The sequence below is a fragment of the Lampetra planeri genome, chromosome 35 (assembly GCF_965212315.1).
Source record: "Lampetra planeri chromosome 35, kcLamPlan1.2.h2, whole genome shotgun sequence".
Taxonomy (NCBI): domain Eukaryota; kingdom Metazoa; phylum Chordata; class Hyperoartia; order Petromyzontiformes; family Petromyzontidae; genus Lampetra; species Lampetra planeri.
The window spans coordinates 11,396,361-11,422,349 of record NC_136141.1 but is presented as its reverse complement, the minus strand read 5'-3'; the positions used below and the strand labels follow the sequence as shown (position 1 = coordinate 11,422,349).

The following is a 25,989-nucleotide window of genomic DNA, read 5'->3' as shown; positions in this document are numbered from 1 at the left end:
ACCAGCGGGTCGGCTCGACTCATCTTCAGTTCGACCGGGAGGGTCGACTCAGGAGCGAGCTGCGACCAGCGGGTCGGCTCGACTCATCTTCAGCTCGACCGGGAGGGTCGACTCAGGAGCGAGCTGCGACCAGCGGGTCGGCTCGACTCATCTTCAGCTCGACCGGGAGGGTCGACTCAGGAGCGAGCTGCGACCAGCGGGTCGGCTCGACTCTTCAGCTCGTCTGGGACTCAGCCGAGTTCGATCGCATCACCGGAGCCGGCTCTCGGGGCTCGACTCAAGCGGCTCCCCATCTCCTCTGCAGGCGGGCAAGACCCGCTTGACAGCTCAACTCGGCCTGCGTGGGTCAACCTCTGCCGAGTCGGAGGTCTCTGCTGCCGCCGGAGTGGTGAGAATCGCGGTTTGGCGACGAGGCTCCGTGCTCACCCTGGTCGACGACCCAACACTGCACGCTGCGAGCGAGCTGTGGGCGCCACCTACCGACCGGGTTCCGAACTGCGACAGCGTATCAACGGGCATCCGAACCATTTCACCATGGTGACAGGGGAGCGACTGATACGTATGACGCGCACCGCCCCCTCACCACACGACCACCAGGCGTCTGTTTGACATAAAGAACCGACTCCGAACACTGACTATTCAAGACCACTCTTACCACTCAAACACACTCGAACCCATAAGCCATCCGTGGCTGTGAAGGCATCACAACGAGACCGAGTGATGGCCATCCGTCGTTTATAAGAGTATTCGTAATATTTATCTTTAATATTTAGTGGGCTGTACTCTTAATCGCATAAATTCCCAACAGATCCATCAATACGAATTGATTCTTGGCACCTCCTTCCGCCGAGCCACGCTCACGTGGGGAGTGGTGGCCCACCAGATCCTTATCAGGTGATCTGGTCCCCAATTAGTAAACTTGGTACAAGATAACGATCTTCGGGAAAGGAGCACCGTCGCAGGCCCTTACTCCGAGCCATTCTGTTGTCAGATAACCTGCCGATGTATCTGTTGAGATTGGTGCCTTTAAGAATAATAACTGTTTTTGATTGTGTTTTTTTATCGCCGTATGATCTTTCAAGTATCTTTCAGTCATAATCGCCGCACGTACTCGCATCCTCTACAGAATATTCAACTGTCCCGTGACCCAAGGTGCTAACAACGTGATAAGGGTTGCGTATGATCAATAAGGAGTGCGGTACTGCGTGAACAATATTGAGTATAATCATTCATTAACGTTAAGGTTTTTCTTAGCATAGTATTTGCATATTTTAACGACTCTCTCTCTCACTAACAACCATCGCGTTATGCGGGATCCATGTGCCGTTGTCAAAGTGAAATCAGACAATCATTGATGATACTGTATTGATGCCGTGTTGACGTTCCGGGATTGAGAGTTCGCATACTATATCATAGTTGAGGTTGAACTAGTAATAAATTGATTAATACAGAAGTGGTTGTGTGATTCTTTCCTGAAATCTATGCATAAGATCTGCTTCTGCGTTGAGATCTGAACTTGGTGACCTTAATAAACACACTAATACATACTCAGTAAATGTTAAAGCGATAACGGGGTGAACCGGGGACCTAAAATATAACCACGAATACCCACTCTGGGAATGTTAAAGCGAGAATGAGACGAACCTAGACAACGATGCCGAGTTAATCTAAGTTAATCTTGCATATTTACACCACACCTGCAGAACTGCATACGATTAATTGCCTTATTCCGATCGATAACCCACCCTCGTCACCGAGGCGGGGTCTGGTTATCATAACGACTTGCATTATCATAATTACACCCACTCGCATAATTACTACGATTACCTCTCGAATTGGCATAATTAAATGTGCATAATTACATAAATTAACATATTTCTGGATAATTACACATTTGGCCAAATTTCATTTGATTATTATTATTTTCACTGAATATTCAAAACCCACATATACAACATAATAATTTCACCCACGCACGCATACAACATAACAAATTTTGATAACCAACATATACAACACCGCTGACGTGCATCGATGGGTCGCTACCTGCGTCGAATGTGCGCGGCGAAAGCCGCCACCCCGGGTAAGCCGGGCGCCCCTACAGCCCATCACGGTGACCAGGGTCAACGAATTGGTTGCGTTGGACATCCTGGGACCGCTGCCGGTCACGCCACGGGGAAATAAATACCTGTTGGTCGGAGTCGAGTACTGCACGAGGTGGCCGATGGCGTGGGCCCTCCCGGACCAAACGGCACAGACCATCGCCGATGCCTTCGTGGGAGGCTATGTCCTTGATAAGGGGGCACCGGAGCGGTTGCTCACGGATCAGGGCAGGAATTTCTCCTCACAGCTATTGAAGGACGTCTGCTCTATCCTGGGCACTAAAAAGGTCCGAACATCTCCATATCATCCCCAGACCGATGGGATGGTAGAGCGGCTTAACCGCACCATAGCGGCCATGCTGTCCCAAGTGGTGGACGAAAACCATTCCGACTGGGACCTCCACATTCCATCGGTCTTAGCGGCGTACAGGGTGGCCCCACACGCGGCGACGGGGTTCTCGCTGTTTTTCCTGATGTACGGACGGGATCCCGTTCCGCCTATTGAGGTGCAGCTGACGGACATTCCTGCAAGAGCCGACGCATGGCCGAAGGCACTAAAGACCTCCCTCATTTATTTGAGAGAGGCCCGCCAAGCAGCCGAGGCCGCATCGGCCACGAGCCAAGAGAGTAATGTACGGATACGGGAGAGGACAGTGACAGCCAAGCCCTTTAAAGTCGGGGACCAGGCATGGCTACACTGTCCTCAGGTGCCGGTTGGCCTCTCACCAAAGCTGCACCGACCCTGGAAAGGGCCGGTCGAGGTCATTAAAACACTCCGACCGCAGTGCGTCCAGGTCCAACTGGGTAAGCGACGATGGTTTGTACACCCCACCCGCCTTAAGCCATACATCTCTCCACCGTCATCTTCACCAACATCACCACCAACATCACTGCCAACATCATCATCATCCCTACCCAGGCCAAGGTCGCCGACCACCACGCGCCGACCGGCAGGGGGTTCGGTGCCCTGTGTTTTCTTGTCACCTACAGCACCCCATGTGAGGCCTGACAGAGCGGCGGCACGAGCGGGGGCCGAAGAGACAGCGGCGCCAGGCAAGGCGACACCGGCACCACCGAACCAGGGACCGCGACGAGAGGGCCTTCGAAGGAGGGGGCCGCCACGGTCATCTGCTGCCTGTGGATGTCCGGGCTGTTACGGGATGCTGGCTGGAGACCTGGGCAGGCCGCGCAATTGATTCGTTGTGTTATATTGCATTGTATGGTTGGGGGGGGGGTAAGGGCTGTCGTCACTGTCAGTGGTGGGAGGCATGGGGAGACTTAAATGGTCCATGGGGGAGGCAGAACCGAGGACGGTTATTTTTTCTCCGGGGGGGGGGGGGGGGGGGGTGATGTAGGGGTGTCAGGGGAAGGATTCCCACCAATAGATGGGTTAGTGGGAGGGGTGATCGAGGAGATATAAGGAGAGAACGGGCGGGAAGAAGGGGCCTTTTGCGGGAACAAGATTGGGACGGCTGGGGACAGGTGTGAATGGAAGAAAAGGAATAAAGGACGAGACCCCTGCAATCTCGTGTCGGCTCCCCTTTACACATGTAAACAATATTGCTTATCGCATAATTTATATTTGTTACATATTTAATGCCGGTAAATCATGTCCTGAAGGTAATCAAGGGACAGAATGAGGGCGTAGCCAGAGGGCGGGGGGAAGATCCCCCTAGGGGGATAAAAGGGCAGCGTGCTCCAGTAAAAGGGGGGTCTTTATTGTGGGTGGGTCGGGTCACGTCGGGCTGGGATCTTGAATCGCCTCGTGTGTAAGGGGGTTACATAGTGTTACACAGTGTTGCATAGGGGTAGTTACGTTTACACCAATTATAGAACCCGTCCCGTAAGGGAAATGTTAAATAAAGACTCGCCTCAACTCGCGTAGTGTGTCTTTATTGAAGCACTACACACATAAAAGTAACGCGCTCAGACACCACATCCTGTATTTTTAAATACAGCGCTTATACTCTTAGGTTTTTTCGGTAAAGTAAAATTAAATACAATTTCAAATTCACATTTCATTTTTACTAGATCATCTTAACCAAACGTGTTTTACCATAGGCCCTGAATTTGTTTTAATGTAATTTACGTTGACTAGCGAGCTTAAAATATGAAACATAACGCCGTCCTAAATTAGGGGCCGTCCATAAATGACGTCACGCACCTGGGGGGGGGGGGGGGGTGAGAAATGTGACGTCACATCAAAATGCGCAACTTTAAATAAATAGACAACGTTCTACTTAATTAAATAGACTTTTTAATAAATGTTTTCTCCTACAACAGTGCAGGCCACATAAAATTCGCACTACAATGACAATAGTTTAAAGCGAGATTTGAAGCTTTCGTGACTGCAAGGATTCATATTCTTAGGTTTTTCGGTAAAGTCACGTAGGTAAAAAAATAAAATTAATAAAAATAAAATAAAAATCACGACGTTTCGGAGGCAACACAAGCGTCCGCCTTCAGGGGGAACCGTCACAGCACGATAGCTGTATCAAGTAAATGAGAGATTACAAGAGATACCACTCCGTATATATAATGGTTGAGGGGGGTGGGCCAGGAACGGCCCACTTTTTATTATTATGGTAAGGTGCGGCTTGAGACTATGGCTAGCCTATATAACAAAATGCTGCAAATGAGACCGAGTCTCTGCCATGTAGATGGTAAAAGCACAAAAGCAGGTCAGGAAGAAACAGCCTCCTGCTATGTTGTTTGGTGGGTAAAACTTATAGCAGGAAACCAGTGTGTGAAAAAAGAAGCTAAACCTGGTAAAACAAAACTGGCTGTCTATCAGTAACCTGTACAGTAACTCAAGAATAGTCTGTCAAATATACAAACACAGACATCATTTCAACCGTGATGATGGTTACAAACTGAGTAATCATTGGAAAGATGTGATTAACCATGCAAAAAAGATTTAACTACACTTATTTGGACCATCTTATTTGATAGACAACTATTCTTGAGTTACTGTACAGGTTACTGATAGACAGCCAGTTTTATTTTACCAGGTTTAGCTTCTTTTTTCACACACTGGTTTCCTGCTATAAGTTTTACCCACCAAACAACATAGCAGGAGGCTGTTTCTTCCTGACCTGCTTTTGTGCTTTTACCATCTACATGGCAGAGGCTCGGTCTCATTTGCAGCATTTTGTTATGTAGGCTAGCCGTAGTCTCAAGCCGCACCTCACCATAATAAAGGCTCAGTCATTTGTTATGTAGTCTAGCCGTAGTCTCAAGCCGCACCTTACCATAATAATAAAAAGTGGGCCGTTCCTGGCCCATCCCCCCCCCCCTCAACCATTATATATACGGAGTGGTATCTCTTGTAATCTCTCATTTACTTGATACAGCTATCGTGCTGTGACGGTTCCACCTGTGTTTCCTCCGAAACGTGATTTTTATTTTACTTTTATTAATTTTAATTTTTTACCTACGTGACTTTACCGAAAAACCTAAGAATATAGTTTAAAGCGATTTGAAGCATGTTTTATTTGGGGGAGGGGGGGGGGCAGAGCTTTGTTACGTCCTATTTGAGGGGGGGGTCAAAAAGCGTCCAAAATCGCGTAACGTCATTTATGGACGGCCCCTTATCTCCAAATGATGTCAAATTGTTTTTAATGGAACACTGAACTTGATCATGAAAGTTAACACCAATGTACCGTTGTCCAAATCGTTGCGTATTGGCTACTATGACTTGATTCAGATGCACGGTAATGATCAAAATATAGAACTGAAAATTGCATAAATAAGCATGCATGTACGCAGGTTAAATTACTTCATCCAAACCTAAGAAAAGTGGGCTTCGACAACACGTCGTGAGATGGGATAATGGCATCTGGTCGTGAATAATAACTGCAGTGGCATGCTAAGAAATGGAACACATTGGAGAGTACACCCATTGTTACATCGTCGGATCGTGAAAGGTGGCGGCAGCTTGAGGCATTCATCCAGCAGTTGGTTGATAATAGCGCATGGTCATCTTTGCTACCCCAGGTGATATTTCCATAATGTGTAATGCACTTTGAGGTACTGTAATGCATTTTACTTTGGGAAGTCTCATTGAGTCACAATACTTTATCAGGGGGTCCTGCTACATTTGGATATTTGGCCAATAATGAGAGGTTGGCTTCGTGTAGGGAAAACAATTACAATAAGAAACCCCTTCACAGACAGATTCAATAATCAATTTATGTACTTCCATCTCCTGGCAACCTCGTAGTCAACCTTACAACACCTGATCTTAAGAAACCCGTCATTGAAGTACTAACCAAGCTCAACCTCAGCATTGTACATTCAAATAATTTATCCAGAGGATAAAGGTATGTGCCCATCCCAGCGTCTGGGCCGCGCCAGCTCAAAATCTCCCAACAGGAACACGTGGATAAGAGAACACGCTGGTTAACATGTGGATTAGAGAACACGTGGATTCGAGAACGGGTAGTTAACACGTGGGTTAGAGAACACGTAGGCTAGTTACTACGTGGATTAGAGAACACGTAGGTTATCCATAAGAGGTTTTATTTGGGTTAAATCACGTAAATATATAAATGTGTCGTTAAAACCCGCCACCACCCGACACAGCCAACTCGTCAGGGTTGTCACGTAAACAGAACAGAACATGCCAATTCGTCACTGGTACAGCACACCGGTGTGTTGGAGAGCCAAGCTACGAGTGAAAAATTTGCATGTTCTGTTTACGTGACAACCCTTACTAGTTGGCTGTGTCGGGTTTAAACGACACATTTACGTGATCTAACCCAAAAAAACCTCATGGATGATATTGGTCGCAGGACAGAAAATAACACGGTCGTTTCAAATGGAGTGGTACCAACGAAAAGACTGGCTGTGCTACGAAGAATCGCCTTTTACTGCTTTCCCTGCCTTATGTTCTCCACTACCGACGTTTGGACTAACGCGGGATTTTGTGACTTGAAAAATCTACCAAGGAGCCTCAACAAACATGAAAAATCGACAACTCACATTCAAAGCCAAATTGCTTTAAAAACTTTTGGAGCTTCAAGGATAGATCTGGCTTTGAATGAACAGCGGAGATTAAATATCAGCATCCACAATGCTAAGGTAAAGAAAAACCGTGAGGTTTTAAAAGACCTTATTAATGCGACCTGCTTCCTAGCAAAACAGGAATTAGCATTTCGTGGTAACGATGATAGTGCAAGCTCTTCTAATCGTGGCAACTATGTGGCGCTATTACATGCTTTTGCTGAGAAAGATGAAAAGTTAGCTAGACATTTGGAGACATCCACTGTGTTTTCTGGCTTATCAAACAGAATACACAACGATTTAATCTAAGCAGTCGGTGTGGTAATTATAAATGATATCAAAGAGGAGATTAATGCAGCCCCATTTGTTGCAGTTGAAGTAGACGAGACAACGGATGTCACAAACAAAGCCCAGGTCTCTGTAATTTTGCGTTGTGGCTAAAAGTGAGGTGACTTGTGAGCTGAGGGAGGCGTTCTTGGGATTTGATGATGTCAGTGATGACAGACAAGCACCGGCTATTGCTGATTATGTTTTGGGAGTGTTGGGGAAATACAATTGCGTTGAAAATCTGGTAGCTTAGACTTATGATGGAGCCTCTATGATGGCATCAGATCTTAATGGGGTGCAGGCCAAGATTAAAGAAAAGGTACCAGAAGCCACGTTTACCCATTGTTATGCACACAAATTGAACCTGGTGCTCTCGCATTCAGCAAAATGTATGCCTGAGTGTAAACGTTTTTTTAAAACAGTTGAGGGACTTGCGACGTTTTTCAATAAGTCGACCAAGCGCACCCACCTACTGAACGATGTTGTGAAGCGACGTTCACCAAGAGCAGCGCCCACGAGATGGAGCTCAAATTCTAGACTAGTTCAGACGATCAGCATGTACCAATTTGATCTGCGTGCTGTGTTCTGGATTATGAGCGAAAATCCCGATGGTTGGGACAATAACACCCTGATGATGGCCGCCGGATATGATTCTAGATTTGAAGCTTTCGTGACTGCAAGGATCCATACTCTTAGGTAGGTAACAAATGAAATTAAAATTAATAAAAAATAAAATAATAATAAATCACGACGTTTCGTTGCCTCCGAAACGTGATTTATTATTTTATTTTTATTAATTTTTATTTCATTTTTTACCTACGTGACTTTACCAAAAAAACTAAGAGTGCCGGATATGATCTCTGGCTGTCAAAAGCATCAACCTGCTTCTTCATAATGGCATATCAGAGCATTTTCAATTAAACCGATGCACTCTTTCGTGTGCTGCAGAATAAAGTAATGGACATTGGATTCTGCGACACAATGGGAGTTGTGGAACGCCAGGGACAAGAGTTTGACCGTTTCTATGATCGATTCGAGCATAAATTCGTCACACTTGGCCTGACAGACAATGCGAAGTAAACAGCCAGAGACGAGAGGAAAATAATGTTTTATAACATTCTGGACAATATCAGTGTTCAAATGAAAGCTAGGTTTAATCATATCGGTGAGATAACTTTCCTTGGTTTAGTTGATTGCACGACATTTTATGAAATGTCACATTTCGATGACACCAGACTGCAGAGCCTATCAAAATATGCAAGGTACTTTGACTTTGTTAGACTAAAGGCTGACCTTATCGGATTGTATAGTTCACAAATGTTGTGGAACGAATGCACCCGGACAGCTCCTCAGCTTTTTGGCCCAGAATGATCTGACGCAAACGGTTCCCGAGGCGACAAAGTTACTCCAGCTGGTGGTGCTCACTATACCAGCTACAACAGCGTCCGTTGAAAGGTCGCTCTCTGCTTTGAAACGACTCAAAACATAGTCGGAATCGGACTGACCAAGGACGACTTTCATCCCTGGCAATCATCTTTACTGAGACGGAGAGACTTTTAAAACTAAAAGAGAATAGAGGATTTCAACAAAGTCACTGACATATTTGTCCAGAAGGATAGGCGAATGTACTTAATTTACAAGTAAAGGTAAGACCATGCAATATATATTTTCATTTGTGTTGAATGAGTATGAATAGTGGAACTGCATTCGCCTATAAAACGTGAATCGAATACGTAACTTACCTGTCTGTATTCGTGTGTTGTAAAGAATGCTGATATGAAATATGAAACATACGGCCGCCTAACCAATAGTCATTGTGCAACCTGCCAATTGAATGGTAAATTTAAGGTACCTCTATCGGGTCCATATGTTTGTAAATCTGGCTCCGATACGAGCCAGTGCCTCCCCAACCATTGATCTCACCGCGCGTCACTGGTAGGTTCCTACCCTGGGTTCAGGGGTCGACTCGGACCCATCATTCCCTCCCTCCGGGGGTCGGTGAAATCGGCACCACTTTGCGAGGAAGTCAACCGTGGGTGTTGTATGGATCGACTCACCCCCTGCCATGACATTTAGAAGTTTCAGCACAGGTTCTTTAGGTCTGTAATCAGGAGGCGCGCCAGTGCCCTCCTGCCCGTGTGAGCCGCAGCATCCAGGAGTATGTCTGACGTTTCGAGTTTGGCGCCACGTGGCGATCCGGAAGTGACGCCACCAGGAAGCGTTGGCGTGCAGTGACTCGGAGTCTCCGTGGCGCGGGAGGTGATCTCGAGGTTATCTGTGAGTAATGCCGACAGTACACACACTACAGTCTTGCAACACACACACTACAGTACTACAACTCATTACAGTACACGCACTGCATTACTACTACGCACTGCAGTAAACACTACCGTATATTACAGTACACACGCAACAGTACTACAACATACACACTCAGGTGTGCAATATTCGCTATGGACCCTGTTCTCTGCAATATTGGTCGATTTGATTTGTTGCTGTGTTCACGAATCTCCCTTGTAAAAGAGCCAGGGAACTGGGAAAAGATAATCCGTGTAACAAATAAATTCCAGCACAGTACAGTACTCGCTACAGTACAATCAGACTACAGTACACAATACACAGACCACAGTACACACATGACAGTACCTACACGCCAACTACCGTGCACGTATAGTACGACAGTACACGCAGTCTAAAGCACACACATGTGCAATAATGTACACGCAAACTACAGTGAACGCAGGCAACAGTACTACAGTACACACGCTGCAGTGAACGCAAACTAAAGTATCGTACACTCAAACTACTGTACTGCGGTACACGCCAACTCCAGTACGCGCCACTACAGTACGCGCCAACTACAGTACGCTCCACTACAGTACGCCCCACTACAGTACGCGCCAACTACAGTACACGCCACTACAGTACACGCCACTACAGTACACGCAGGGCGCAACGAGACCTGCGGGCCGAGCCGGGCGACGGGAACCCGACCCCTGCAGCGTAGAGTCTACAAGCCTCTCCCTTCACTCTCCCCTAACTCTCCACTCTGCACACGGGATTCTCTGCTTGCATATGATGGTAGCGATATGGGTTCAGGAGTTGAATTGCCAGTGCTCGCCACGAGAGGGCTTCAGGACAGAGTTCGTATAGTTTCGCTGTTCCTCCATTGAAGGAGCACAGATTAAAGTAATTCGTGATATAGTTAATGGTTTGGGTTGTTGCATGGTCACACACTTAGTGAGTCTTAGGGTTTTCTATATGATACACAGTTTGTGTTGCATGGCCACGGTTGCATTCCTGCGGGAAATGTTACACATCAGCCTGTCGATGTAATTATGCAATCGATTGTTACATCACTATCTTCGAGGAATGTCAAAGCATGGTGGTACTGTATGATCTTTGGGTCCGGCGTGAGGGGGGTGTTTATTCTGGACGTCCTCGTTGTTCCACTCTCTTTACTGGCATGCTTCCAGATCTACGTTGATATTCTAGGATGGTGACAGCAGCAGCTGCGACGCGATCCTAGAAGAGAGATTGGAAATTGAGTCGCGGCAAGGAACATTGTTGAGGTCTTGGTTGATGATGGGTTAGTGGTCGTTGGCAAGCCATCGTGTAAACTCTCATGCCGTTTGCACGTCTCTGCAGATATGTGGTGGCAGAATGTTGGTCAGAACAGGCAGCCAGAGATTGGTGTCCGTTTCCGTGTCCGGTCGTGTTGTGCAATGCGTTCTTGCACATCCAGCAGTTTTGTGTATGAGCTCCCAGAACAGGCGGGAGCGCAGTTCTTTGCCACTGAGTGGATCAGTAAGAATGCGTAAGTTTACAGCACAGGTCGTTCCTGCAACTTTTTGTAGCTTGAAGGTCATGGTGGCGAGATGTTAACTGCCTCACCTGGTATACAGGAGGTCGTAGGTTCGATCCCCACCCTGATGCCTGTATGTTTGGAGTCCTCATGTTCTCCCCATGGACGCGTGGATTTTTCTCCGTGTCCTCCGGTTTTCCCCTCTACATTTAGAAACATTTAGAGTATTTGGCTGCTATAAATTTCCACGTGATAAGAAACTTAGTTGAGCTATCATTTGTGGCCTCGTTGTTTCTGAAAAAGAGCTACAGTTAATCATTGATTATCCGGCTCCCAACATCCGGCGGTCCCGGACCGATCTGCCAAACCCCTTCTAAAGGCTGTAACCAGTCCGGCAATCAGCACCATGTGCTTGACAAAAAAAGTAGCTATGCTTGATTTCAGTATCAAATATTATATACACTACATTCATCTGTCCGTCTGTCTGTCTCTGTGTCTGTGTGCACGCAACTTGTGAAGGATTTGGCTCATGAACCGTGGGGTTTACTGTTTTAAAAAGTAGCCGGGTATCACGCCGTAAGCCCGTGGTGAGCCAGCGCTATTCCGTTTTCCCATCCGTCAAATTTAAAGTAGTTAAATGAACAATGAAGAGAGATTTCTCATTATTTAATTATTTCCTTGCACCTCGAAACCAGCCCGGGGGTTGCCCCTAACAACGTACACGTGTCATCGGTGGAGGGGGGGGGAGGATTTCTTATTCGCGTTCAAAATGCTTAAAAGAATACACACAACGCTGAGGTAAATTAATCAAAGGGTCATGTTCTCTTCTCCCCCCCCCACCCCAAAGTGTGCACTTACTACTATAGGATCGGTAGATACTAATATTATAGCGCTTAGATAGTATTATTGTAGCGCAGGTGGGGGAATGGTGGGGGGGGGGAATAGCGGCCCAGCCTGTCAAGGTGCCACCTCAGCCGGCTGGGCAATCTTGGCGAGGCTAGGGGCTCTGCACGGGACTAGGCCTCACCACGCTACTCTGTTCGGTGAGTACTTTGTGCTATAGAGTCCATATATACTGCTATATGTACTACTGTAGTGATAGCAGGTAAGGATTAAATAACGTATCAACAACTATAAGGGAATAGGGCCAGGAGTACAGCAGGCTCAGAGAAGATTATCCCAGAGATTGATGGGAGGGCAGCAGAAGAGAAGGGGCAACCTCGAAATGAGCATTTGCCAAGCAGTGATTTCCACAGAAGGCCTTAGTTGCTGGAGAGGAGGGAGGAGGTGGAAGTGAATCGAGTAGGTAAGGTAAGAGGGGAGAGTAAGTATGGGTCCACAGGTTTCATATGGGTCCACAGGTTTCATATAAATCCACACAGGTTTCATATAAATCCACACAGGTTCTAAACGGCACTTGCTGCACACCTCATCCTCACATCTTGTCATGGCACTTCATCCTTGTCATTTGGGTTGATGACATGGCCCAGTGGCCGCGCGTTCACCGCTTGTTCTAGAGGTTCGTGATTTGACTCTGGCCCTGGTCATTACTGCAGGTCGATTAACCATAAATATGTTAGCCATAAATATGCACCCTCTGCTTCACAATGGATGACATTTGAGTAGGCCATCATGTGTTAAAATCACAGTCCATATTGAATTAGCCTTAAATTACTCAATTGGAATTACACAAAGCAATATAACTTCCTACTGGCAGACTATACCCATCCACTCCCTACAGCAGACTACAGCTGTCTATGAAACGTAATGCCTTTGGAATAGCCCTGCACCATACGAACGGAGTGCACACCAAATGTACTTAGTTGCAATGATTATGATAGCTGCTTCTGTGTTCCTTGATCTCGTCAGCTCAGGGGCCATCATGAAGAAGCGGTCATGGCTGCGCATCTACACGGACGGCCCCGTCGACACGCAGCAGTGGGACGTGGACCGGGCTGTTGTCGCCTCGGGCCTCTTCTTCCTACTGCTGGGGGCGGCCGGTGCTTCTCTGCTGCCCTTCCTGCCCGTCTACCTGAGCGTGCTGGGCCTCGCACCCCTGCACCTGGGGCTGGTGGCGTCCTCGCGCGCGCTGGCGCACATCGTGTGCGGCCCCGTGCTGTCGCGCTGTGCCAAGCGCAGCCGCCGGCGCCGCCTGACCATGCTGCTGGCGCTCGCATGCGGCGCCACGGCTACCCTCGGCCTCACCGCTGTGCCGTCGGCACAACCGTGGTCGCTCTTCCGCGGCGGCAACACCACCGTGGAGCTCGCAAACAGGAGCTCGTTTGGCGATGGCGCCACAGACCCCGGCATGACACGAGCAGCATTTGGCAAGGCGATTATAGGCAGCACGCACAGAGTAAGCACCGGCCCTGCTGTAACATCGTTTGGCACTACCTCACAACCTTTCAATGCTACCACGCCATCTGTTAACGCAAACTCGCCATATTTCAACGTCAGCTCATCACCTTCCAGTGCTAGCTGGTCATTTTTTGGAGGTAAAGAAACCCGTTTGCCTTCTGACGGTGTCACCAGTGGTTTTGTGAGCCCCAGCACTGTTCCTTTAAACGCCAGGCCGGCTCCTCCTGACACCATCCTGCCAACTTCTGCCATGGTTGAAGCTCGGCTGAACCATCTTCCAACAAACCCGACTGGGTCAGCAGCGTCACCTGGGGTAGACGAGAAGCCAAAGGCAAACTGGAGCTCGACGTTGAGCTCTAACACCAGTTCTACCACTCTGCTGCCCAACACCGGCAGTCACGTGTCGTCGACGAGGTGGGGGGAGTCTGAGGAGGAGGCACCGCCAACGAAGTTAAAGAGCTCGGTTGACGATGGCGGAAAGGACAAAGAGGGGACGACAGTGATGGTGGCGATCAAAAATGAAACATTTCTTCCAGGTTGGAATGTTTTCATATGTTAACTTTGTTCAAGTAAACTTTTGCGTGTTCAGAAGCAGTGTAAAGTATTGTGATATTGGAATGTGGGTCTTGAAAGAATTAAAGATGGAAATTTAACCATGTTACGGGGATTTGAGGTATTTGCTCTAAAGTTTCAACTGCCGCACCAGAATATGGAATCTAACTGGCAATTTCCGTATTGCATTTCCAGTGTGCGATTCATGGCGCCATGGCAGCTCCCATGCCGTTTGTGTTTTCTTTTTTTGTCCAGTCGGAGACGAGAACGGCAGCCGAGCGGAGCGTGCGATATCTTCGAACGACCTTGTCCCAGGCGAGCTCGCGTCGGTCTCGCCGCCACCGGCTATGCCACCAGTGGCGAGGCCTGCAGTGGCCACGCTACGCCCAGCCGTCGCGCTGTCCGCGTGGCGCGTGTTCGCCCTGGTGCTCGCTGTGTCCACCGTTGGGGCGGCGCTCTCATCACCGCTGGACTCGCTGGCCGATGACTCCCTCTACGAGTACCTGGACCAGGTGGATGCCACGGACAGGTGAGACTGTGTCCTGGCTTCCCGAGATTCCAATTGAACGCTTGGGCACTAGAGGCCACCGGTGCTGGGTCAGGACGGCCACGTGGCTCGAGGGAACTCTTAACAGAAGCGTTGACATGGTGAGCCCGTATAGCTCAGTTCATGGGTTAAATGAAGGTTTCAACCACTCCAGAATTAACAGGGTTTCCACTGTAGCATCACTACGGATTTGCGATTGTTGTTGATGCTGTGGTTCCCTGTTGAGACTGCGTTGTATTGATGCTGTGGGTACAGTTTGAGGCAGTGGGTTTGTATTGAGGCAGTGGGTTTCTATTGAGGTTGCACTGACACCTCGCTGCATCTGAGTGGCAGTGAAGGGAGCCTGGTGGAGGCGTCCCTGATATCCACTTAGGCACCAAATAGGGGTGCAAGGGCATGTCCCTTTTAGCAGATGTTAAGTACGTGTAAATCACACATCCAGGTTTAAGTATGTGAGCCATGTGATAGCTTGGGGAGAAACGCGACTCATACTGTCTATTCTTTGGTTCTTTTCGGTTAAGTCACGTCTAAAAATAAAATAATAAATTAAAATAAAATAACATATTACGACGTTTCGATTGAAACACAAGCAATCATCATCAGGCATAAAAGAAATAGCAACAAAAATCTAACTAGAAAAAACTATAGACAGACATACAAGCAGACAGACATCACAACGGCACACAGAGAGAGGAGCAAGCTGACAACGCGGCACGGGCATGCAAGCCTGAAAATTAGGAGGCAGGCACACGAAAATTAAATAACCTAGTAAAATATCGAAATGTGATGTAATACAACACAGAGAGTCGGTTAACACACAATTAACGCATAGCCTAGTTGATTACGTGTTTCAAAATTTGCTAAGTTAGAATTTTAAGTGTGAGCAACAAAAATCTAACTAGTAAACTATAGACAGACATACAAGCAGACAGGCATTGTGCCGATGTGTGTCCTCTCTCCGTGTGCCGTTGTGATGTCTGCCAAAGCCTCTGTGGTATTACATTGGGAATTTTGGTCAACTATGTTAATGAGTCTTTATACATAGTGGGTTCATATAGATTGGTTCATGAACCCACTTGCTCACTCCCCACAGGATTGAGTGTATTTTACAAATCAACACAATCCACCAACCCGATGTCTTGAAAAGGCGGGATGACAGGCATGCACGATCACCAAACACGTGGAGTCTCATCAGGATAATGCGGACTCATAAATCTAATCTCACTTATATTTATAGAGATTCTTCATTTCGATTTAAAGCTTTCGTGACTGCAGGGATTCATCTTCTTGGTTCTTTCGGTAAAGTCACGTAGAAGGAAAATAATAAAATAATAAAACTAAAACATAAAATAATTATCACGACGTTTCGGCTACAACGCAAGCAGCCGTCCTCAGGTGAAGAATGAAACACCACCAAGCTTGGAGCGTATATTTAAGCTGGGTTGGAAGTGGAAGAAGAGCGCCTTGACAAAATAATTTGCATATCAAGAGGAATTTAGCATATTTATGGGAAATGCATATGAGGTGGGTGGGGGGGTTTCAAAGTCATATTATGCCCATGCATTATGCAGGATTAGCAGCATCAAAGGGAGGGGGTAGGGGGTAGCATTAACAAAGGTGTAGTGTTGTACAGACGGACTCTTCAACGTCTTTTGTAGCACACACCTTTATTTGTCTTATGAACACAGTCCCTATGCACTGAGGGGTATACGTTCCCCTCACCCGTTACACTCAGAAGGTACAAGCCTCCGCACCCTATAGGCTACTTAATATCCCGCTCTTTCAGTGTCCTCTGACTGGACCTAGGGGATGTCTCCCCGACCACTGGTTACACTGAACCCTAGCCCTTATAAGGGCTGGAGGGCTTGGTCCAGGGTCCTAGGCTTCTTCCGCCGTCTTGGGTCTTCGTGTAGCCGAACTCCCTCAGAGCTCTGAGCGCTCTGGCTTTATACTTGTTCGTGGCCGGGTTGTCCAATCCCCGGCCACCTTGTGGAACCCTGCGATTGGTCGTTCCCAATCTGCTTTTGGATCCCAATTCACCCTATCTGACCCTGACCGTTTGGTCGCGCAGGAAAACCTTGTTTACGGTCAGCTCTCACAGCTTGTGAGACCCTGACCGTTAGTTTGAGTGGGAAAACCTTGTTAACGATTTGCTCTCCCAGTTTGTGAACATCGAGTGGTTAACTCTACTACAAAGGGAGGGAATGTTAATAGTATGTAGAAGCAACGAAACATGTCAATGGGAGAGCGGTAGCAGGAGACCCGCAGCCGAGCAAATAATCCATTCCCTGTGGAGAACACAAGATACACAGTCAATGCCAGTGAGTGGACTGCGGTCTGAAAGTCACCGTAAACGTAAACAACAATCAGTTAAGATCCGAAATGGTTTGTTACGTCCTTCCAATGATTGCTGAGCCAGAATCCATCTTCTCGGTTGAAGTTGTCTCTGTGTTTGTATATGTGGATCGCCTCATGAACGAATCTCTCATGGTAGCCAGATGGCTTGCAGAGAACCTCTGTCTTGGAAAAGTCAATGTCATGTGAGCCCACTGAATTGTAACAATGATCTGCCACGGCTGAAGTGTTTGTCCTACCGTGTTTCAGGTCTGCTTTATGTTCACGGATGCGGTCCGAGACATGTCATTTGGTTTCTCCAATGTAACTGCTACCACAGAGGCAACTTAGTTTGTAGATGCCAGGGTACTGTATGTCTGGAACCACGTCTTTTACAGATGGGACCAGATCACGGATTTTATGTACTGTGTTGAATCGGACCTGGATCTTGTGTTTAATCAGGATTTTGGAGATATTTTTTGTGACCCAAGCAATGTAGGGTACGGTGATGGTTTTAAAAGGCTCCTCAACAGGACCCTTCTTGATGGTTGGAGTGATGGCTTTGCGGATTGTGTAGTCAGAGTAACCATTAGCCTTGAGAGCTTGGCGTACGTGCTTGAGTTCACTGGCAATGTGTTCCTGGTCGGAGATGCATTGGGCTCTATGGTATAGAGTCTTGATGAGGGAATTCTTCTGGGATGGATGGTGGTGGGAATCCGGTTTTAGGTAAGCATCCATATGGGTGGCTTTCCTGTAGACAGAATGGCTCATTGAACCATCAGGGTCTCCTTTTAATTAGGACATCCAAAAAGGGTAGCTTGCCATCTTTTTCGACTTCCATGGTGAATCTGATGTCTCGGTGTATGGAATTGATGTGGTCGAGGAATTGGTCTAGAGCAGTCCGGCCATGTGGCCAGATGACAAAAGTGTCATCTACGTACCTCTTCCATAAGATCGGGCGTAGAGTGGCAGCCTGAATGGCGTCAGTCTCAAATTTCTCCATGAAAACGTTGGCTACAACCGGAGATAGGGGGGAGCCCATTGGGGTGCCCTCAGTTTACTAATCGCATATCTGCATTTCCCATAAATATGCTAAATTCCTCTTGATATGCAAATTATTTTGTCAAGATGCTCTTCGCCCCTCCATCCCAGCATAAATAGTCGCTCCAAGCCTGGGGCGTGCCATTCAGACTCTGCCTTCTCGACAGACCTGTTCGCCACCTGAAGACGGCTGCTTGCGTTGTGGCCGAAACGTCGTGAGAATTATTTTATTATTTTTATTTTTATTATTTTATTATTTTCCTTCTACGTGACTTTACCGAAAGAACCAAGAAGATGAATCCCTGCAGTCACGAAAGCTTTAAATCGAAATTTGCCCTCAGTTTGTTTGTAGAAAGTTCCATTCCAGGTGAAGTATGTATTGGTTAAGCAGTGTCTCACCAGGGGGGGTACCCCAGTATTCAATCCTTGATGAACCAAGTCTTCAATGATTGCGATGGTGTCAGGTACAGGAACTTTGGTGAATAGGGAAACCACATCAAAACTGACAAGCAGGTCGTCTGGGGACAGGGAAATTCCGTTGATTGTCGATACCAGGTCAGTAGAGTTTAGTACCGCAGAGGTGGTTTTTCCAGTGAAAGGCCGCAGGATTTCAGACAAAAAACGAGGTGGGGGAGTTGATAGTCGAGACAATGGGACGAAGAGGTGTATTTTCTTTATGTATCTTTGGCAAGCCATATAATCTTGGTGGCCTGGCTGCAGAGGGTTTCAACGAGAACTGTTTGGTTTGATCAATTAATGCGGTTGAATCAGAAATGATTTTGTTGGTTTTAATGACGAGGCTGTTGGTAGGGTCTATTTTTATTTTTGTATAGCTGCCATCATTGAGTAGTTCTTGAATGTTGTTGTTGTATTCTGTTTTGTCCATGATGACAGTGGCATTGCCTTTGTCGGCTGAGAGGATGACAATGTCATCCCTCTTTTTTAATAGAGCTAATTTAAAACGCTCATCTTTGCTGATGTTACTAGCTGGCATCTTAGCGTTTTTGAGGGTTGTAGCGATTTCAGATCTTGCTACATCTGCAGCGATGTGACTCAGGCCCTTGAGAGCCACATTTACTCAGGCAATGATATCATTAACTGGTATGTGTCTAGGTGTGACTGCAAAGTTTAGTCCTTTAGCTAAAAGGGATTTCAGACCAACCGAGAATTTCAACTGAGAAGATGGATTCTGGCTCAGCAATCATTGGAAGGACGTAATAAACCATTTCGGATCTTAACTGATTGTTGTTCACGTTTATGGTGACTTTTAGACCGCAGTCCTCTCACTGGCATTGACTGTGTATCTTGTGTTCTCCACAGGAAATGGATTATTTGCTCCGCTGCGGGTCTCCTGCCACCGCTCTCCCATTGACATGTTTCGTTGCTTCTACATACTATTAACATGCCCTCCCTTTTTAATGCTACCCCCTACCCCCTCCCTTTGATGCTGCTAATCCTGCATAATGCATGGGCATAATATGACTTTGAAACCCCCCCGCTCACCTCCTACGCATTTCCCATAAATATGCTAAATTCCTCTTGATATGCAAATTATTTTGTCAAGGCGCTCTTCTACCACCTCCAACCCAGCTTAAATATACGCTCCAAGCTTGGTGGTGTTTCATTCTTCACCTGAGGACGGCTGCTTGCGTTGTAGCCGAAACGTCGTGAGAATTATTTTATTATGTTTTATTTTTATTATTTTCCTTCTACGTGACTTTACCGAAAGAACCAAGAAGAGAGATTCTTCACTCAAGGCACTTGACATAGCTTACAATACGGTGACAATAGAATGATGAAGATGGCAGGGGCGTACAAGGATTGAGAAATGAGTGATAGAGAGTACTTAGGGTTCATGAAAGTGTAAGGGAGGGATGGAAAGGAGTGGAGGTGGGGAGGGTAAGAGGAAGAGAATGAGCAATAGAGAAGAGGTGAGGCTTTAAGAGAGGAACGGAAGAAGGTTAATGATGGGGGCTGCTTAATGAACAAGGGGAGTTGATTCCGGTGCTGCTGTGGTAACATGCCCCACGCCTCTGTCCTGGTGCCGCCTGTACAGGTACGGGCAGCACGAGCTGTGGAGCCTGCTGGGTGCGTCGGTAGCAGCACTGGGCGCCTGCGCCCTGTCCCAGCATGTGGATTCGATGCTGCCACACTTCTACACGTCGTCCGCACTGCTCGCGGTCGCCCTGCTCGCGGTGCTCGCTTACCCGGTGCATGGCGCCGTGGCCCCCACCGGCCCCACGGCCTCGCTGCGGCGCGCCCTGCGACGCACAGTGTGTGGCCCCGACGCCGGCACGCTGCTGTGCGCGCCCACACTGTTTGTGCTGGCCGCCACTGGCGCCGTCGTCGACTGCTTCATCTTCTGCCGCATGCGCGAGCTCGGCGGTTCGGAGATGCTCATGGGAGGGGCGGTGTCGGCGGCCGCCGCTGGTGAGCTGCTGCTGGCCTGGCTGCGTCGCGGCGGCGCCCTTGTGCGCCGCTGCCAGCGCTGCCCCATCGACTTGAATGCCGGCGTCACGGCCGCGCTGGGCGTAACAGTGTTCGCTGCGCAGGCACTCGCGTACTCGCTCCTGCGCACGCCGTGGGCGCTGGCGCTAGTATACGCGGCATCGGGTCTGGGGGCGCCGCTGGCATGGCACGCCGTGCTGCGGCGCGTGGGACTCGAATGTGTGCCGGGCGTCGGCGAGCGGACCGCGCGATCTGTGGCGCGGGCGCTGGCGGTGGGGCTGGGTGCGGGAGCCGGCGCCGCAGCTGGCGGCGCGCTGGTGCAGGAGGTGGGCGTGGAGCGGACATTCCAGGGCTGCGCAGTGCTGCTAGCCATATGGGCCACAGTGTTTGGACTGGCGCAGGTGCGAGCGCCCAGGCCGAAGGGCCTCAGCTACTCCCGGCTGCTGTCCAATGAGAGCGACGCGTCGGACTCGGGGGACGAGCGCACGCGGGACTGGCTTGTGCAGGCGCTCGAGGATGCAGACAAGTGAAGGCTGCACCGCTGAGAGGTTTTACTTTTGTCCAGGGGGGGGTGGGTTTGTGGTTGCTGTTGTCATATTGGTCATTTATTTTGTTTGAGCAGTGTGGGTTAAATCATTTTAAAGGTAAAGTGGGACATTGCTGTGATTGTTGGGTAAAATACTTAGAGGTTCAGCGACCAGGAGGAAGACCTTAATCCACATGGTGTTGTTGATGAGACTATAATAATACACCTTAGAGGTGTGGGTCAACAACTTCAGCCGTGACAATGTTCTGCTGTTTAAAGAGCGACTCGGGCAACAGATAACAGTGGCAGCAAAGCATTACAAATTTCTAATGAAACGTTTTTTGTTAAAGATAATTATAACAATATTATCTTAAACACAATTCTATGAGTGTGAGCATCCCAGTATGCATCTGTCACTCAAGGTGATTATCATTTATTTTGCTCCAGCAGGAAGTTGATTAAATAAATCCCCCCCCCAACTCACCCACCCTATATCTCGAACACCAACGCTGAGCCAGTTCAGGCCAATTATAATATTCCCTTTATCCATGAAGCCTCACTCTTTTTCACGATGGTCCTATCTCATCTCTTATTTGGCGATCCTTCAGGTCAGTGATGGTCTCTTTCGCAGGTTTTATTTTACATGTGTTCTTGGGTGACAGAAGAGTTCAATCCTTGAAAAGAAAACTCGTTGACAAACATTGTAGGTGGTGTGGGATAGGCAGAGTTGGGCCTCGTTTGCCACAGGACAGTTTTCTGTTCTTTATTTCCTGGTTGTTTTTGCGACCAGGGCAAGGCGATTTCCCTCAAAAGTAATTGCCACATTGCCCCGTCTTGGCCTACTGTCTCTCAGTGTGTGGTGCCGGTGCCACATCTCTTGATGTTTGTCTTGAGGGTATCATTTGTTTTGGCCTCCCCGCTTCCTTTCTACTCTGATTTGGGCATACAGCCAGTATTTTGATGAAGCATACGCACACAGTCCCCACTGCACTCAACTGGTGCTAGGGTAATCGAGGCTTCAACACTGACGATTTTGGCCTCCGTGAGGACACCGATCCTATTGCAGCAACGATCCTTCCAATTGGTGTTGAGAATCTTCCGAATTATTGCCGGTGCTGGCGTTTTAGGTTTTTCAGGTGTTTTCCTTAAGTCACCCACATCTCACAGCTATAGAGAAGAGTTGCAATCACCAACACTATGTAAACTAAACATCTAACGTGTGTCTTCTTGGTTCTTTCGGTATAGTCACGCAGAATGGAAATAATAAAATAATAAAAATAAAACATAATAAAATAATTCTCATGACGTTTCGGCCACAACGCAAGCAGCCGTCCTCGGGTGAAGAACAGGTCTGTCGAGAAGACAGAGTCTGAATGACACACTCCAGGCTTGGAGCGACTATTTAAGCTGAGATGGAGGGGCGCCTTGACAAAAGAATTTGCATATGAAGAGGAATTTAGCATATTTATGGGAAATGCAGATATGCGATTATTACTACTTTAGCTGTACTAAGTACTAATCGAAATTTAGCGTGTGTTCTGATGTCGTGGTTGTTGAACATCAGAGAGATAGTCTGCCAACGACCAAGCTGGCACAGCAGATTCTGTGCTGAATCTCAACAACCGTGTTTGCTCACTGTGAGAGGTGACTGCCAAGGTAGGCACAGTGTTCTATATTTTTCATTTCCTCTCGGGCAATGTATATCTCCCTTGCTGGATATGATGGTTGACTGGGAGCAGGCTGATGGATAATTTTATTGTGATGTTCAGGATTAGCCCTCAGCTTTTGTGAGCATCAGAGAGGCAGTTAACAGCTGTTTATAGATCCTCCTTTAAGCACATCACGGTCATCTGTCTCCTGGAGATTGGTGATTGTAGCTGATGCTACGTTCTGACACAGATGCAAGAGAGGATAAAGAGGTTGCCGTCAGTCTGATATTGAATGACAATGCCCTGTGGCAGACACTCTTTGATTAACAGTTTCATATCTGCTTGGAAAATGGAGAAGAGTGTGGGTGGTACACAACCTTGTTTTACGCCCCAGTTAGAATGGCAAAGGGCTCGGAGGTATAGAGCTACTGCACAGGATGGAATCAGTCATCTGGTTGTGGAGGAGTCTCACAATGGTGGTTAATTTGCTTCAGCAGCCAAACTCTGACTTGGTTTTCCACAGAGACCTCACGGTTGACAGAATCAGAGGCTTTGGTCAGATTGATGAAGTCCATCAACATCTCTTGGTCTTGTTCTGGACATTTTTCCTGGATCTGCCTGGCTGCGAAAATCATTTTCGGTGGTGCCTCGTGATGGTCTCAAGCCATGCTCGGACTCTGGGAGTAATTCCTCTGTTGGAATGAGCAGACCAGTCTGTACGAGCCTCGCAGGCATTTCGCAAGCGATGGAGAGGATGGCAGTGCCTTGATAGTTGCCACAGTGTCGGCCTTGTCTCCGTTTTTTAAACTGGTGACGATGTTAGCGCTGCGTAAGTCAGCAGTGTTCTTCAGTGGACCAGGAGCATGTTTCTCCCCCCCACTTTCAGTACTTCAGCTGGTGTACCATCAGGACCTGATGATATTTGTCATGTTAAAAAACGTTGTTCAAGAGTGGAAAATGTTGGGACTGAAACGTAGGTCAGTTTTTAACAATGGTTAGGAGTCAGTGGGAAAACTATTTTAGTTGCTCAAGTTTTTGCTTACCGAGCTTTTGTCGCAGAACGTATCTCGCTCGTGAAGTGAGACGCGCCTGTAAGTTCAGCTCAAGGGTCGTTATGCAACTGGCCAATGAGGTAAATCGTGAGAACTTGTGAAGCGAAGAGGTATGTGTATCCTGTGCTGATTTACTTAATGTGTATTCTTCCTGTGAACTAATTTCTGATGCCAGCTGCATCTATCATGTGCAATGCCTGTATCTTGGTTGGCCACTAAAGTAATTTACAAGCAGCGTGAGTTAACTTAAAGCATATCCCTTATATTTTGGTACTGCAAATAACTGCCATGCAGACTTTATTTTCTTTCTTTCATTTTGGTTCAATATGTGTATACATATGATTGAGTCTGAAGTTTGTTCATGGGTTAATGTTTACAAGTTCTTAGAGGCATGCCAAAGTTACTTTTACGTTTTTAAAGCTCAGCTTAAATTGGCATAAAATTGGATGTTTTCCTTCTTAGAAAATGTATATTATCTGGGTACTGTATACAGCATTGATTGCTCGGTTTACAAAGTGCTTGAATAATAGCCTTGAATAAATTTTGAATAAAGTCTTCCTATTGACAGCAGGCACGTAGCGATGTCTTCTTTGGCTGAAGAGGCGCAGTGTTTGTTAAGACTTCGCATGTGCACACGTGTCATGGCACGTCCAGCTAGGATTTGAGTAATGCTGACCAAGCAACGCTGTTAGAATGCCAATTACTTCTTTATTTAAGAGCAGCCTAAATTGAGATGTAGCAAATCCCTTTGGTGCATTGTTTAACTACAGGTCGGAGGAAACCAGACTACCCAGATAAAACCCAGACATTCAAAACCTTTTTTTTTACAATTTTTTTATTTTACGAGGTAAGTGCCCACTGAGCTATATAGCTATTTTTCAGAAGCGATCTGCCCACAAATGATAGCTCAACGAAGTGTCTTATCGCATGTAAATGTGTAATGGGTTCCGGAGACACTTGTAGAGGTAACTTCTTTATTACGATACCACACTCCAACAGTCCTGATACTCTGTTACAGCCTAGGGACACAGCCTAGGGACACAGCCTAGGGACACAGCCTAGGGACACAGCCTAGGGACACAGCCTAGGGACACAGCCTAGGGACACAGCCTAGGGACACAGCCTAGGGACACAGCCTAGGGACACCGCCTAGGAACACAGCCTAGGGACACAGCCTAGGGACAGAGCCTTCTCCTAGCGTGCCTAACACTGGCTATGCTCTCGGGTCGTCTGGCTACAATTACCCTAGGGAAGGGTACCTGACCCGACCCAGCCAAGGTGCGGGTCTAGACTCTGGCTTCTTCGGAACTCGCCCTTACAAGGACGTAGAGCCGGGAGTCCCAGAGTCCCACCACTGGCCCGCACAGCGTCCCGGCCCTTACAAGAACAAGTGGGGCGAGGGGGTCCAGGGTCCTAAGCTGGCTGGTCTTGGGTCTTGAGCTGCGACTGGTCCCAATCGGCTGGGGAGGTCCCCATTTATGCCCCTTTGCCCATCGAGGGGTGGCGTTGCGTGGGATCGTAGATCCCCCGCAGCCCCCCCCCCCCCCCCCCTTGGCGGTACAGGGCACCCTTGCAGATGGACCTTGTCTACCACTGTCGGTAAGCGTGGCCCATCTATGGCACTACAAATGTATTGTAGCCAAATACTCTAAATGCGTGTTGATTCTAAATGTGGAGGGAAAAATCGGAGGAACCGGAGAAAAATACACATGACCACAGAGAGAACATGCAAACTCCAAATGTACAGGCATAAAGGTCGGGATGAACCCACGACCTCCTGTATACCAGGCGAGGTAGTTAACATCTCGCCACCGCATCACCCTTGAGTATCACTCAAAAGAGGGTTACTCGCCACTACTATCTCCTGGCTACTACCTTGCAGCCCAACACCCACAACACCTGGCAAGCCCTGGATTATACTTAGGTGGTCACCCACCCAATCAAGGCTCAGCACTGCTTATCTTCTGAGATATGATGTGACTGGGCACATTCAAGTTGATTCGGTTGTATGTGCCTTTACACTAAGGTGCTTTACAGAACATTCTCAATGAGAAGCCTCACTGAATGAAGGTTTGTTCAGAATAAGAACAATGTAAAGTCTCGTTGAGATGCCTCGCTGCAGCGCTTCATTGATAATACCCGATGAGTGACTTTAAATAGAAACCTTGAGTTGGTGCTGCAGAGTTTTTCTTCTCCTGTGTGGCATGGCCAAGGGCCTGAGTTCAGGTTAACCCCATCCCTCTA

The 25,989-nt window shown here is 47.7% G+C and overlaps 2 protein-coding genes across 2 annotated transcripts in view; one reads left to right on the top strand and one right to left on the bottom strand.

Annotated features, from left to right (window-relative positions):
• Positions 1 to 3,979: 3,979 nt before the first annotated feature.
• The window catches only part of MPV17L (MPV17 mitochondrial inner membrane protein like), a 30,427-nt gene continuing 8,417 nt past the window's right edge, over positions 3,980 to 25,989 (bottom strand). The window contains exons 6-7 of the mRNA XM_078611233.1: positions 9,491 to 9,708; positions 3,980 to 4,266 (exon numbers count right to left, since the gene is read on the bottom strand). Coding sequence (XP_078467359.1) covers positions 9,515 to 9,708 — 194 coding nt within the window. The 3' untranslated portion in view covers positions 3,980 to 4,266; positions 9,491 to 9,514. The remainder of the gene's footprint in view (positions 4,267 to 9,490; positions 9,709 to 25,989) is intronic.
• LOC144730410 (uncharacterized) lies at positions 8,253 to 24,315 on the top strand. Its single transcript, XM_078611232.1, has 4 exons — positions 8,253 to 9,710; positions 13,108 to 14,132; positions 14,404 to 14,677; positions 20,127 to 24,315. Exons 2-4 carry the CDS (start codon positions 13,121 to 13,123, stop codon positions 21,046 to 21,048), a joined length of 2,208 nt encoding a protein of 735 aa, XP_078467358.1. The 5' UTR covers positions 8,253 to 9,710; positions 13,108 to 13,120; the 3' UTR covers positions 21,049 to 24,315.

Excerpts from the sequence above, each read along its gene's own strand:
- LOC144730410 (XM_078611232.1), top strand. The coding sequence starts at position 13,121 with ATGAAGAAGCGGTCATGGCTGCGCATCTACACGGACGGCCCCGTCGAC. Across the intron at positions 14,133-14,403 it reads AAATGAAACATTTCTTCCAG|TCGGAGACGAGAACGGCAGC; the intron begins GTTGGAATGTTT and ends TTTTTTGTCCAG. Across the intron at positions 14,678-20,126 it reads CAGGTGGATGCCACGGACAG|GTACGGGCAGCACGAGCTGT; the intron begins GTGAGACTGTGT and ends CCGCCTGTACAG.